The 12,948-nt window shown below is 34.7% G+C and overlaps 3 protein-coding genes across 3 annotated transcripts in view; all 3 read left to right on the top strand.

Moving 5' to 3' along the window:
- The window catches only part of LOC104703503 (dnaJ homolog subfamily C GRV2-like), a 17,115-nt gene extending 12,384 nt beyond the window's left edge, over nt 1-4,731 (top strand). Inside the window, exons 14-23 of the mRNA XM_010419531.2 lie at nt 1-320; nt 565-859; nt 1,683-2,129; nt 2,215-2,560; nt 2,652-2,995; nt 3,094-3,561; nt 3,673-3,797; nt 4,027-4,150; nt 4,225-4,293; nt 4,387-4,731. The exon at nt 1-320 is cut by the window's left edge and continues 3 nt beyond it. Coding sequence (XP_010417833.1) covers nt 1-320; nt 565-859; nt 1,683-2,129; nt 2,215-2,560; nt 2,652-2,995; nt 3,094-3,561; nt 3,673-3,797; nt 4,027-4,150; nt 4,225-4,293; nt 4,387-4,536 — 2,688 coding nt within the window. The 3' untranslated portion in view covers nt 4,537-4,731. The remainder of the gene's footprint in view (nt 321-564; nt 860-1,682; nt 2,130-2,214; nt 2,561-2,651; nt 2,996-3,093; nt 3,562-3,672; nt 3,798-4,026; nt 4,151-4,224; nt 4,294-4,386) is intronic.
- LOC104703502 (non-specific phospholipase C2-like) lies at nt 7,687-11,216 on the top strand. The gene is made up of 3 exons (XM_010419530.2): nt 7,687-8,306; nt 9,907-10,279; nt 10,385-11,216. Exons 1-3 carry the CDS (start codon nt 7,828-7,830, stop codon nt 11,087-11,089), a joined length of 1,557 nt encoding a protein of 518 aa, XP_010417832.1. The 5' UTR covers nt 7,687-7,827; the 3' UTR covers nt 11,090-11,216.
- LOC109125689 lies at nt 12,047-12,454 on the top strand. The gene has a single exon (XM_019228052.1). The coding sequence runs from the start codon at nt 12,097-12,099 to the stop codon at nt 12,325-12,327; it is 231 nt and encodes a 76-aa protein (XP_019083597.1). The 5' UTR covers nt 12,047-12,096; the 3' UTR covers nt 12,328-12,454.

The raw sequence follows: 12,948 nt of genomic DNA, 5'->3' as shown, positions 1-12,948 counted from the left end.
GAAGAATTAGTGAGAGATGGTGGTGTGCAGCTTCTATCGACTCTTCTTTCCCGCTGCATGTGTGTGGTTCAGCCAACAACTTCACAACACGAACCAGCTGCAATCATTGTCACAAATGTAATGCGTACACTTTCTGTAATAAGTCAGTTTGAGAGTGCAAGGGCTAGATTTCTAGAGTTACCCAGTCTGATTGAAGACATTGTGCACTGTACGGAGTTAGGACTTGTGCCTGCAGCCGTTGATGCTGCTCTCCAGTCTATTGCCAAGGTTTCTGTCTTCCCTGAACTTCAGCATGGTTTGCTAAAGGCCGGTGCTTTATGGTGAGCTATATTCTTGTTCTGTTTGTCACTGTTAATATGTTCTTGTTCAATCACAAGGCAGAATCTTGGTGGCTCTATTGTCCATGCATGTAAAATTCTATGTATAATCATTATGAAGGCATGGGGATTCAATATTCACCTGAACTTTGTATCTTTGTTAATTGTTACACTCATTTGGACCTTTGTTCGTGACAAGTATAACTAATGGCTGTGATTCTTTCGATTTGTGTGTCTGTTTGATCAGGTATATTCTCCCGTTATTACTACAATATGACTCAACTGCAGATGAATCTAATTCTGTCGAGTCTCATGGGGTTGGAGTTAGCATTCAAATTGCCAAGAATGAGCATGCCGTACAAGCATCACAAGCCCTATCAAGGCTTAGTGGACTGTGTGGAGATTTGAGTTTGACTCCTTACAATGCTGCTGCGGCTGATGTTCTCGTAGCATTACTGACTCCAAAACTTGCTAGTTTGTTGAAAGATGAAGTTGCTAAGGATTTGTTATCCAAACTCAACACAAATTTGGAGACACCAGAGGTAAACATATATCTTTTACTGATTTGTTTGTCTGAGCAGCTTAATAATATTGAATGAATGTTGCATAAAGATCGTCAGAATTCACATTTCCATGTTCGTTGTTCTTGTGTTTTTGGATATCTCATAAGAAATATATGTTTGGTTCGATCATATTGCAGAATTTCTATTTCTTAAGATATTTCTCTACATACGAACTCTTGATGAACACTTCATTGAATGTTTAAAACATGTTAAAGATTTTGGTGCATGGACTATAATTGTATCAAATTTTTGTTTCACAGATTATCTGGAACTCTGCAACTCGATCAGAGCTTTTAAATTTTGTGGATGAACAACGCGCCTGCCAGTGCCCTGATGGTTCATATGATTTGGAAACTGCTCAATCTTTTTCATATGACGCCCTGTCAAAAGAGGTCTTCATTGGCAATGTTTACTTGAAGGTCTATAATGATCAACCCGACTCAGAGATCAGTCAACCAGAAGCATTCTGCAATGCTCTAATTGACTTTATATCATCAATCGTGCATACTGAGTTGCCCACTGTTTCTGAGGACGAAAATCTTATCGAAGACAGCAGTTCTTCTAAGGATACTCCAGAACATCAAAGTAGCGTCGCAGAACTGTCATTGATTGAAGGAGATTCCGATCATCAGCCATCATCTGAGGGGACGAAGAAGGAAGAGTGTTCTCTGATTGATCACCTCCAATTAGGATTGACTGCTCTTCAGGTAATTGTATGGNGATGAACACTTCATTGAATGTTTAAAACATGTTAAAGATTTTGGTGCATAGACTATAATTGTATCAAATTTTTGTTTCACAGATTATCTGGAACTCTGCAACTCGATCAGAGCTTTTAAATTTTGTGGATGAACAACGCGCCTGCCAGTGCCCTGATGGTTCATATGATTTGGAAACTGCTCAATCTTTTTCATATGACGCCCTGTCAAAAGAGGTCTTCATTGGCAATGTTTACTTGAAGGTCTATAATGATCAACCCGACTCAGAGATCAGTCAACCAGAAGCATTCTGCAATGCTCTAATTGACTTTATATCATCATTAGTGCATACTGAATTGCCCGCTGTTTCTGAGGACGAAAATCTTATCGAAGGCAGCAGTTCTTCTAAGGATACTCCAGAACTTCAAAGTAGCGTCGCAGAACTGTCATTGATTGAAGGAGATTCCGATCATCAGCCATCATCTGAGGGGACGAAGAAGGAAGAGTGTTCTCTGATTGATCACCTCCAATTAGGATTGACTGCTCTTCAGGTAATTGTATGGTCCCTGTGCATGTGTAGATATCAAAGAAATTAGCATGTCTGACCTTTTCTTTGCCCTTTTTTTTTTTTTTCAGAACTTGCTTACAAAGTATCCAGATCTGGCTTCAGTGTTTTCGTCCAAGGAGAGATTATTACCTCTCTTTGAATGTTTTTCGGTGTCCATTGCATCAAAAACTGATATTCCAAAACTCTGCCTGAACGTCCTCTCTCGTCTAACTGCTTATGCTCCTTGCTTGGAGACGATGGTATCTGATGGATCTAGTCTTCTTCTCCTCTTACAAATGCTTCATTCTGCACCTTCTTTTCGCGAGGGTGCCCTCCATGTTCTTTATGCTTTGGCAAGCACACCAGAACTTGCTTGGGCTGCTGCAAAACATGGTGGAGTAGTATACATTCTGGAACTTTTATTGCCTTTGCAAAGTAACCATTCTTAGCTCTTTTTTTTTTTTTTTTCCAATTGGCTTTCTGATTACATAAAATGGGATCAGTAACTCAAAATGGTCTTTTGTAGAAGAAATTCCCATTCAACAAAGAGCGGCAGCGGCTTCTTTGTTAGGGAAGCTTGTTGCACAGCCAATGCATGGGCCGAGAGTTGCCATCACACTTGTGAGATTCCTTCCGGACGGTCTTGTATCCATAATTCGTGATGGACCTGGGGAGGCTGTTGTACATGCGCTTGAGCGGACCACAGAGACACCAGAACTTGTGTGGACACCAGCAATGGCAGCATCTTTGTCTGCACAGATTGCGACCATGGCATCAGATATTTATCGTGAACAACAGAAGGGTTGTGTTATTGAATGGGATGTACCAGAACAGTCATCTGGTCAACAAGAAATGAGAGACGAGCCACAGGTTATTTTAATTTATTTAAACCTATATATGAAGCAGAGCAGTAGGGAAAGAGTTCCTTTGAGTGGAAGCATGATTATTGATGAAAGTTTTCTCTCTAGGTTGGTGGAATCTATGTCAGGCTTTTCTTAAAAGATCCCAAATTCCCTCTGAGAAATCCAAAACGATTCTTGGAAGGACTGCTAGATCAGTATTTGTCAGCAATGGCAGCAACACATTATGAAGAACATCCTGTTGACCCTGAGCTCCCTCTCCTTCTCTCTGCTGCATTGGTTTCTTTGTTGCGAGTGCATCCTGCACTTGCAGATCACATAGGATATCTCGGGTATGTCCCGAAACTTGTCGCTGCTGTGGCGTATGAGGGGAGGCGGGAAACAATGTCTTCTGGCGAAGTGAAGGCTGAAGAAATTGGCTCTGATGGAGTCAATGAGTCTGCTGATCCCTCCAGTCTACCTGGGCAAACCCCTCAAGAACGTGTGCGCCTTAGTTGTTTACGTGTGCTTCATCAACTTGCAGCTAGTACCGCATGTGCTGAAGCAATGGCTGCAACTAGTGTTGGAAATGCCCAGGTTCTCTACTCTATTTCTCTCCTCTTACTACCACACACATTAACAAATTGAAACTGGTTGTTGGTGTTACTTGTGGCATGTGGAATGACTCTTGAGTTGATTAAACACCAGGTGGTTCCACTTCTAATGAAAGCAATAGGATGGCTTGGTGGGAGCATTTTAGCACTAGAGACGCTTAAGCGTGTTGTTGTTGCTGGAAATCGGGCAAGAGATGCGCTTGTTGCGCAAGGGCTAAAGTGAGTCATCCATTACTTTATAATTTTGCCTTTGGTACTCGAGCTAACTGTTGCTGACATCTTATATATCTCAAGTGCTAACTCTGTTATGCTCAAGTGCTAATCTGGCAAATTCGAGTTACCGAAAATAATTGTTTAGAAGATGTGATTTCAACTAATGCTTGATATTCGTTCCACTTTAGGATGGTCTATCTTTTTGTCTGATATAATTGGTTGTAAATATTGGTAGGGTTGGTCTTATTGAGGTTCTTCTTGGACTGCTTGACTGGAGGACGGGAGGAAGGTATGGGCTCAGCTCTCACATGAAATGGAATGAATCGGAAGCATCAATCGGGCGGGTGCTTGCTGTTGAGGTTAGTATTGAATATGTCAGTGTAATTTGTTTTGTAACACATGTGATTGATGAAATAATTATTACATGTCTCAGGTATTGCATGGTTTTGCAACAGAAGGGGCACATTGCTCAAAAGTGCGTGAGATACTTGACGCGTCAGAAGTAAGTTGAGATATTGAAACACTTACGAATAAAGTCTTCGTTCAACAAGTGTTTGTGTTCATTGAAAAATAAACCGAAATGAATGTGTGACAGGTGTGGAGTGCATATAAAGACCAAAAACATGACCTCTTCCTGCCATCTAACACGCAATCAGCGGCAGGAGTGGCTGGCTTTATTGAGAACTCATCCAACAGTCTTACTTACGCTCTTACCGCTCCTCCTTCTCCGCCTTCACATCCTTGACCAGTCCTTCCTTTTGTATATCCCTTTTGTAAAGTCCCATAATTCCCCTTGCTTTCTTCTTTCTATAGAGAAGATACTATCGATTGTAAATGTTTGAACAGGATGAGAAAGTAAAAAAATAGTGGGTTTCTTGGACCGACAGTGAAAATCACAGATTATATGATCGTCTGATGTCAGGATTTAAGGTTGTTACTGTCGACGCCTAGCCAACAACTGGTCTCTCCTTTGTATTGTGGGTTTGAACTTATGGCTTATTAAATGCATGTATAAGTGAAAATTTTCTCCAAATATCTTTGATCTTCGTTTTTGCTTCGTACATCTTTTGTTGAATCTAAAATGATCTACTCCTTGATTGTTGTAACTGCTATTAGCGGACACGATGATAAGAACGCAAGTCCAATTCTTCCAAGTAATAATGAAAGAATACAAAAAATCTGTTTTAACAATATGCCAAAAGAGAATTCAAGTAGTTCTATATACTGTATACTTAATGACATATTTGCTTTTGGGTCACGGTCTCACAGTTACGGATCACGGGATTTACAAACGACGTTTTTATATTAAACTAGAAAATGTCTCACGCAATGCGTGAGCAAACGTAATAAACTATACAATATTTATAACTAATATATTTTGAAAAATATTTAGTTAATTTTAAGTACATTCGATAATAATTATCATAAATATTATAACTATTTATATTCAAATTATTTACAATTTATTCTACTATTGAATATTATGGTAAGGACTTCATAAATGTTTCACATAAAAAATATTTAAAAAAATATACATGAATTCAGTTGACAAAAAAATATATTAATTTGTATCGATGTATTAAAATAAATATAAATTTTAAAAGTATAATATAAAACTTACAACTTTGACACACATATACAATTACTAAATAAATAACATTATAGAGTTATTTCAATAAAGTTAAATTAATTAAAAAGAATTGTGAGTTTTTTTTTTCTTAAGAACAAACAAATTAATTTTAAATCGACATAAGTTCCATCAGTGATATCAATGAAAATTATATATTTTGTATAAGCTCACTATTCATCAGATCTTGTAGGCTCTATATCACCATCATCCATGTAATTTCTTTCCAGATTATCTCATTTGCCCACAATAAAACTTAATAAACAAAATATAATATAAATTAAACATGATAAGTAAAAGATAAACACTCAGCTTAGGTTCTTGATGGAGATGATAAACTTATCAAATTATGATGATTAATAGAATGACTTGAATTCACATATTTAGTAGATCTTCTTCTCACTCTCACCATAGTTTACTATTTAGTACATAAGTTTTTTTTCCTTTGTGAAAAGCAAAAGTAAATTAATATTGGAAATATTTAACAACAAAGATTCATACTTTTTATAACTTGATAATTTTTTATAATGAAATTAATTGATCTAAATTTTTTTGTTTATATTATATTATTTACTTCCTAACAAATGATAATATTATGGTATATATAAAATATTGACAAATGATACCTTATTAGAAAATATATAATTACATAATTAAATTTAATGAATATAAAAAATAACGTATTTAAATTTGAGAAGAATAACACATGTCAAAAGAACAGAGTGCCACTTGTCAGCATATTAGAGTATGAGTTTGAAAAAATCTTATATAATTTTATTTATATTGTATTATTTACTTCCTAACAAATAACAATATTATAGTATATATAAAATATTGATAGATTATACATCATTAGAAAATATATAATTACTAAATAGATATTGGAAAATGATAGGATATTTTTTTAGTGTAAAAACATAATTAAATTTATTGAATATAAAAAATAATGTATTTAAATTTGAAAAGAATAAACATGTTAAAATAATAGAATGCCACTTGTCAACTTATTGGAGCATGAGTTTGAAGAAACTTTACTTTATATGTAAGATTAGTAATTTCCTTGCAAGCGTCGAAGTTTTTTTCAACTCACATTATAGAAGGGATTAATTTTTGTTTTATTCTTATTAGTACATTACTACATTCTATAATTTTTGTTCTTGTCTATACACTAAAAGTCTAAAACAAGAAAGGGAAAACTGTATTTTTTTTTCTTTCGAAAATCTGCAGTAAAAATATTTTAAAAAAATATTTTCTATGAAATTTGAAAATAATTGATAATTCGAAAGATATCATTAGTCATAGACGCAGCCCGACCTCTTTGCACGCGGAGCTACATGCGTTGATTTGGGCTATGGAGTTCTTTCTAGCGGTTGGTGTCGACTGTCAAGCTTTCGAGACGGATAGTGCAGAGTTAGTTGCAATGGTGCAGACGCCAGGCGATTGGTCCGCTTTTTCGAACCTGCTGGATGATTTCTCTTTGCTCAGATCATCTTTTCCTTCTTTCACCCTTATTAGGGTCCCTTGTCTGTCCAACGCTAGGGCGGATTGTCTTGCTCATTCGTCGAAATCTTTAATTTCTGAAACTTCTTTTGTAAACTTTTATCCTGCTGTTTGGGCAACCAATGTTGAGTCCTCTTCTAATTTAATTATATGTTTGGTTGAAAAAAAGATATTTAGAAAAGTTACTGAGTTGGCCGGAAGAAAAAGGCCATTAAAGAAAACATAGCACAATATTAGAAGCAAAACACTTCGAAATCATGTGGCCATCGGTTTATTCTCGACCTAAACCAAAGATGAAGCACTCTTAGCTTCCTACTTTTAAAGTATTTCAAAGACATGATTTATATATAGAGGTCTATATATCAGAAGCACTCTCTCTCTCTCCTATTTTGAAGTATGATCATCAGAAGCACTCTATCTCTCCTATTTTGTAATTTTTCTGGAATTTATATATATAGAGGTCTAATTTACACAATCTGTTTTAGATTATTATTTAACTCCAATTAATTAAAAAATGTGAGCTTTTTTCACCAGTCAATTTATCATTATTCTATCCTAACTTTGTATTTGGTAATAGAGGTCTAATTTACACAATCTATTTTAGATTATTATTTAACTCCAATTAATTAAAAAATGTGAGATTCTCCTAAATTTTGTTACTTTTGAATTGGTTCTTTTGGCAATTAAAAATGTTAAAAATTAAATAAATTCCATGCACTTGTGTCAATCTTCTTATATAAGATATTCATACATATGATATGAGAGAGATTTAGAACATACACACCTTCAAAATCCAAACATCAAGATAAACAAATAAAAACGAAGCCTAAGACAAAAAAAGTTATCCACCCATTTTATCTATCATCTTTATCATCAAAACTTCCCATTCCCTCCCCACCTAAAAAAAATATGTTCATCAAAATATGCATTTCACCACTTGCGTTGATTCTCCTATTAACAGTAACGATCTTACACAACCATGTCCATGCAACAAGTCCGATCAAAACCATCGTAGTTGTTGTGATGGAGAATAGATCGTTCGATCACATGCTTGGATGGATGAAGAAACTGAACCCGGAGATCAACGGTGTGGACGGGTCGGAGTCAAACCCGGTCTCAGCATCGGACCCTTCCTCTAAAAAGATCAAATTCGGTTCGGGTTCGCATTACGTGGATCCAGACCCGGGTCATTCGTTTCAGGCTATAAGGGAGCAAGTGTTCGGGTCAAATGATACAACCATGGATCCTCCACCGATGAATGGGTTTGTTCAACAAGCATATTCCGAGGACCCCAGTGGTAACATGTCGTCAAGTGTTATGAATGGATTTGAACCTGATAAGGTTCCTGTCTACAAGTCTCTTGTCTCCGAGTTTGCTGTTTTCGATAGGTAAGATATATTTTTCATATTTTCCTGTCTTTTTTTTGGATTTATCATTACGTCATATAATCAGATTGTCGTATCCTTTGTTGTCTCACTGGTTCATCTTAAAAATAAGATTGTTTTTTACTTTAAAGCAGTGAATCTGAATTTTATTTTTATTCACTGAATAAATTAGAAGAAAAACAGATGCATGGTTTTATTCCTTCATTCTTTTAAAATTTCCCTTTATTTATGGTTATGGAAGTAAAATTTAATTATGTGCTATAATATTTTTTAGTTCTTTTGTCAAGTTATTCTTCTGACTGGCGCTCTCTTCTATGGTGATATTGTTGACTCATTCAGAGGGAGGTATTCAACTTGATATTTTGAAAGATTCTAAAGTATTCTTAAAATCACTTGTTATTCAATTCATGATTTTAAAAAATCTTTTAAAATCCTATGTTATTCAACTTGAAATTTATGTAAAATCATTTAAAATAATCTAAAATCTCTTGTTATTCAATCACTGATTTATAAAACTTACTTAAAATCTAATGTTATTCAAAATATCACAATTTTTTAAAAAATAGTATTTTGAATGATTCTGCAAGACTTTTTTTGGTTTTTTAGTTGACAAATATGAGTAACAAAATACTACCTTTTGAGGTAGGATTTTAAAGGATTTAAAAAAAAAAAACAGTCGATGAAATATCAATTCCGACGACAGCTCTAATCTCCACCGATCAGCAGTCACCTCCTGAAGCTTCGTATCTTCCTGTGAATTAAACCACCATCTCTGTTCAGTAAGCTCTCTCTCTTGTCCCTCTTAATTTGAATCTCAAGGTTCAGTTTTAACTAGAATACCTCAGCTCGTTTTGTTTTTTGGACTGCAATTTGCCTCTGTGTCTGCGCAAAGTGTACCTCATCGTCGTAAAAGTATATCGGATCATGGTAAATTAATGGGCTGTTCTTTTTAGAATCCATATATGTTACAACAGGAACATAATTAGCTTTTGATCATTAGATATCAAACAAAACGAATCATGATAATGAAAAGAACAAAAAAAGAAGTGGAATGCAATATGTTCGTGGCTTACAAATTTCTACAGAAAGTCACACCACAATGGAAAACTCAGATCTTTTTGGTTTAGGTTTTTCTTCCTCTCTTCTTCATCTCACTTAAAGCTTTTTTCTTTGTTGCAGGTTTTAATTAGAAACTCACATCTCAACAATCAAATATGTTATTATGGGATCATCTTGACCAGATTTTAATTGCAGGTTTTAATTAGACTCTCTGAGCATAATTTTTTTTTTGGCATATAATTTTCTTTCTTTATATTGTAAAATATTTAAAAATCACCCAAAGTTTACTCATAGAATATCATAGAATCTCATAGAATCATATTTCATTTCTTTTTTTAGAAAATAGAAAAACTCTAAAACACAATCAAATCTCCTAAAAATCTTCTAAATCTTTCAAAATTCTAAAATATTAAAATCCTACAAAATCTTTAAAATATCAAGTTGAATACCTCCCTCTTAGTCAAGCTAAAACGTATGTTAACATAGTAATTAAAAAAGTCATTAGTACTAATAATTAAATCTGATTTTTGTTTTCTTTGAACAGATGGTTTGCCTCGGTACCATCATCGACACAACCAAACCGCATGTTCGTGCACTCAGCGACGTCAGCAGGAGCAACCAGCAACGACCCTCTTTCACTTGCGAAGGGTTATCCTCAAAGAACCATTTTCGACAATCTTGACGACGAAGATATCTCTTTCGGGATATACTACCAGAATATTCCGGCGGTACTGTTTTACCGGCGCCTAAGGAAACTCAAATACGTGTTTAAGTTCCATAGCTATGGACTCTCTTTCAAGGATCATGCTGAGAAAGGGAAGCTCCCTGCCTACACTGTGATTGAGCAACGTTACATGGACACCAAGTCGGAACCGGCTTCTGATGATCATCCATCCCATGATGTCTACCAAGGACAGGTTTGTTTTATTTATTTTATACAGTTACGTTTATACTAATACTATATATATTATATATAAACTCTTAACTTAAAACTTGGTATGATATTATTATACACATTTCAGAAGTTTATAAAGGAAGTGTACGAGATCCTAAGAGCGAGTCCACAGTGGAATGAATCTCTATTAATTATCACTTACGACGAGCACGGTGGGTACTTCGACCACGTGTCCACACCGGTTCGTAATGTTCCTAGCCCGGACGGTATAGTTGGACAAGAACCGTTCCTTTTCCAATTCAACCGGTTAGGTATTCGTGTACCAACAATAGCAGTGTCACCATGGATCGAGAAAGGAACGGTCGTACATGGACCAAACGGGTCTCCATTTCCATCGTCGGAGTACGAGCACTCTTCCATCCCCGCGACTGTGAAGAAACTGTTCAACCTATCAACGCCTTTCCTCACAAAGAGAGATGAATGGGCTGGGACTTTTGAGAACATCTTACAGATCCGAAAGGAGCCTCGAACTGATTGCCCCGAGACGCTACCGGAACCGGTTAGGATAAGAATGGGAGAGGCGAATGAGAAAGCTTTGTTGACTGAGTTTCAGCAAGAGCTTGTACAACTAGCTGCGGTTCTAAAAGGAGATAATATGCTTACAACATTCCCTAAAGAAATAAGCAAAGGAATGACAGTTATTGAAGGGAAGAGGTACATGGAAGATGCTGTCAAAAGATTCTTAGGGGCTGGTCGTTCAGCTCTTGCCATGGGAGCGAATAAAGAAGAGCTTGTTCATATGAAACCTTCCCTCATCGAAAGGAAACCTTGACCTTCAGTTTCCATTCTTCCTTAGTTCCTTTTAACTTCTATCATCTCTCTCTCTTTAATTCGGCCTTTACTTATATAAGTCAAATCCCCAATATCTAATTAATATAAACTGATATATAGTTTCTAAAGTTATATATACGGCAAAGTAACACCTTTTTTAACTAATTTTGTTTTTCTTCTGGTGAAAACACTTTTCTTTAACATTTTATACCATGACTAATTGACTATCAACTTTTTAAATGAGGTACGTAAACAAAAATTTTTTAACTAACACGTTGTTGTGGACAAATTGATTTATGGGTGAATATTGGTGATTTAAACAATTTTTGATACTTCATTTCATAATAAGTCAGTTTCGTAGTTAAAGTTGGCAAAATAGACATTTGTGTACTGTTTAATAAAAAAAGGGGGGGGGGGGGGATTTGGGATAATTAAGTTAAGTCGAATTGAAAATTTGATCAATATTTTCTCTACTACGTTGAAACATGTTCAAATATTTCACGTGTGAAATGTATTTTTACACGAAATAAATCTAAAAAACAAAAAAACTTAATTACATATTATGTTTGAGACAAACTGATATCGGTTCCAGCATAATAGTTTTATTTATAAAAATTTTATTTGAATAGATTTATTTTGTACATACTACATAGTGTTGATTGTTAGACTATTATAAAGTGAAAACAAACATTGAAAGAAGTAAAGTTTTGACTACTTATAAAGTGAGAATAAACATGGAAAGAAATACAAATTTGACTATTAACAAAGTGTGAACAAACATGGAAAGAAATTTTTTTTTGACTAATTATAAAGTGAGAACAAACATGGAAAAATATATAAAAAATTGACTATTAACAAAGTGTGAACAAACATGGAAAGATATAAAATTTTGACTAATACTCAATGAAAAGCAATGTCAACTAGTGTCTCAATATTATAAATAGATAAGTTCTCATTCGAACCCATTCATAAACATAAATAAGAAAAAGAAAAAGTGAAAGTAGAAAAATGGGAAAGGTAACTAGCTTAGCATTGTTCATGATCATATTAGCGGTAATTGTGATAGAAGGCGAAGCAAAATCGGCGATAGAATGCAATAAGATTTGTCGACAGCATTGTCAACGTTCATCACCGGCGTCAGAATGTGTGGCTTGTCTTAAAAAATGTTACGAAACTCCACCAGTTCAAGTTAGAACTGGGAACTCTGTCATGGAGTATGAAGAAGAAAAATATCAATAAAGAATGTTGTTTGTTTCGATTAACTTAATATAAAAGATATACATGATTATATAGATGGAGAGTAATCGAGAGATTTTAATATTTTAATGTACCTGTTTAGTAATAAGATGATAAAATATATATTTGTCCTCTTCCATGCTTAAACTCAGTGCCCGCTCAAATATTTTATAGGTCCCTCGGCAAAATTTCTTTATTTTTATACATCAAAGATTATTAAAAGTTCCATTTATTTTGATAAGAAAAAAAAATTAAAACTATTTTATGCATCCATTTTTATACACAACATTTTTTTGGCCCCTCGTATAGTCGTATACGTACGTATAAAAAATCTATATGGACCCTTTATTCATATAATTTTTTTTGACCTCTTTTATTCATACAAATTTTTGTTTTGGACCTTTGATACACGGGCGAGGGGTCACAATGCTCACCCTTGTAGTTAAAGCCGACACTATTAAACTATTTTTTTTTACATAATTTTATGGGAAAATCACTAGTTTGACCCAAATTGAGCAGTTAATTGTTAGATTAACTCCTAAAATTTGAGGGTCAGTTGGGTTAGTTTTATACCGAAAATACCCTTTTTTGCTTTGTTAGGAAAAAAAAAAAGTCAATATTACC

This window comes from Camelina sativa, chromosome 7 (assembly GCF_000633955.1).
Source record: "Camelina sativa cultivar DH55 chromosome 7, Cs, whole genome shotgun sequence".
In the NCBI taxonomy this organism is placed as follows: domain Eukaryota; kingdom Viridiplantae; phylum Streptophyta; class Magnoliopsida; order Brassicales; family Brassicaceae; genus Camelina; species Camelina sativa.
This window is presented reverse-complemented; position numbering and strand designations above follow the sequence as displayed.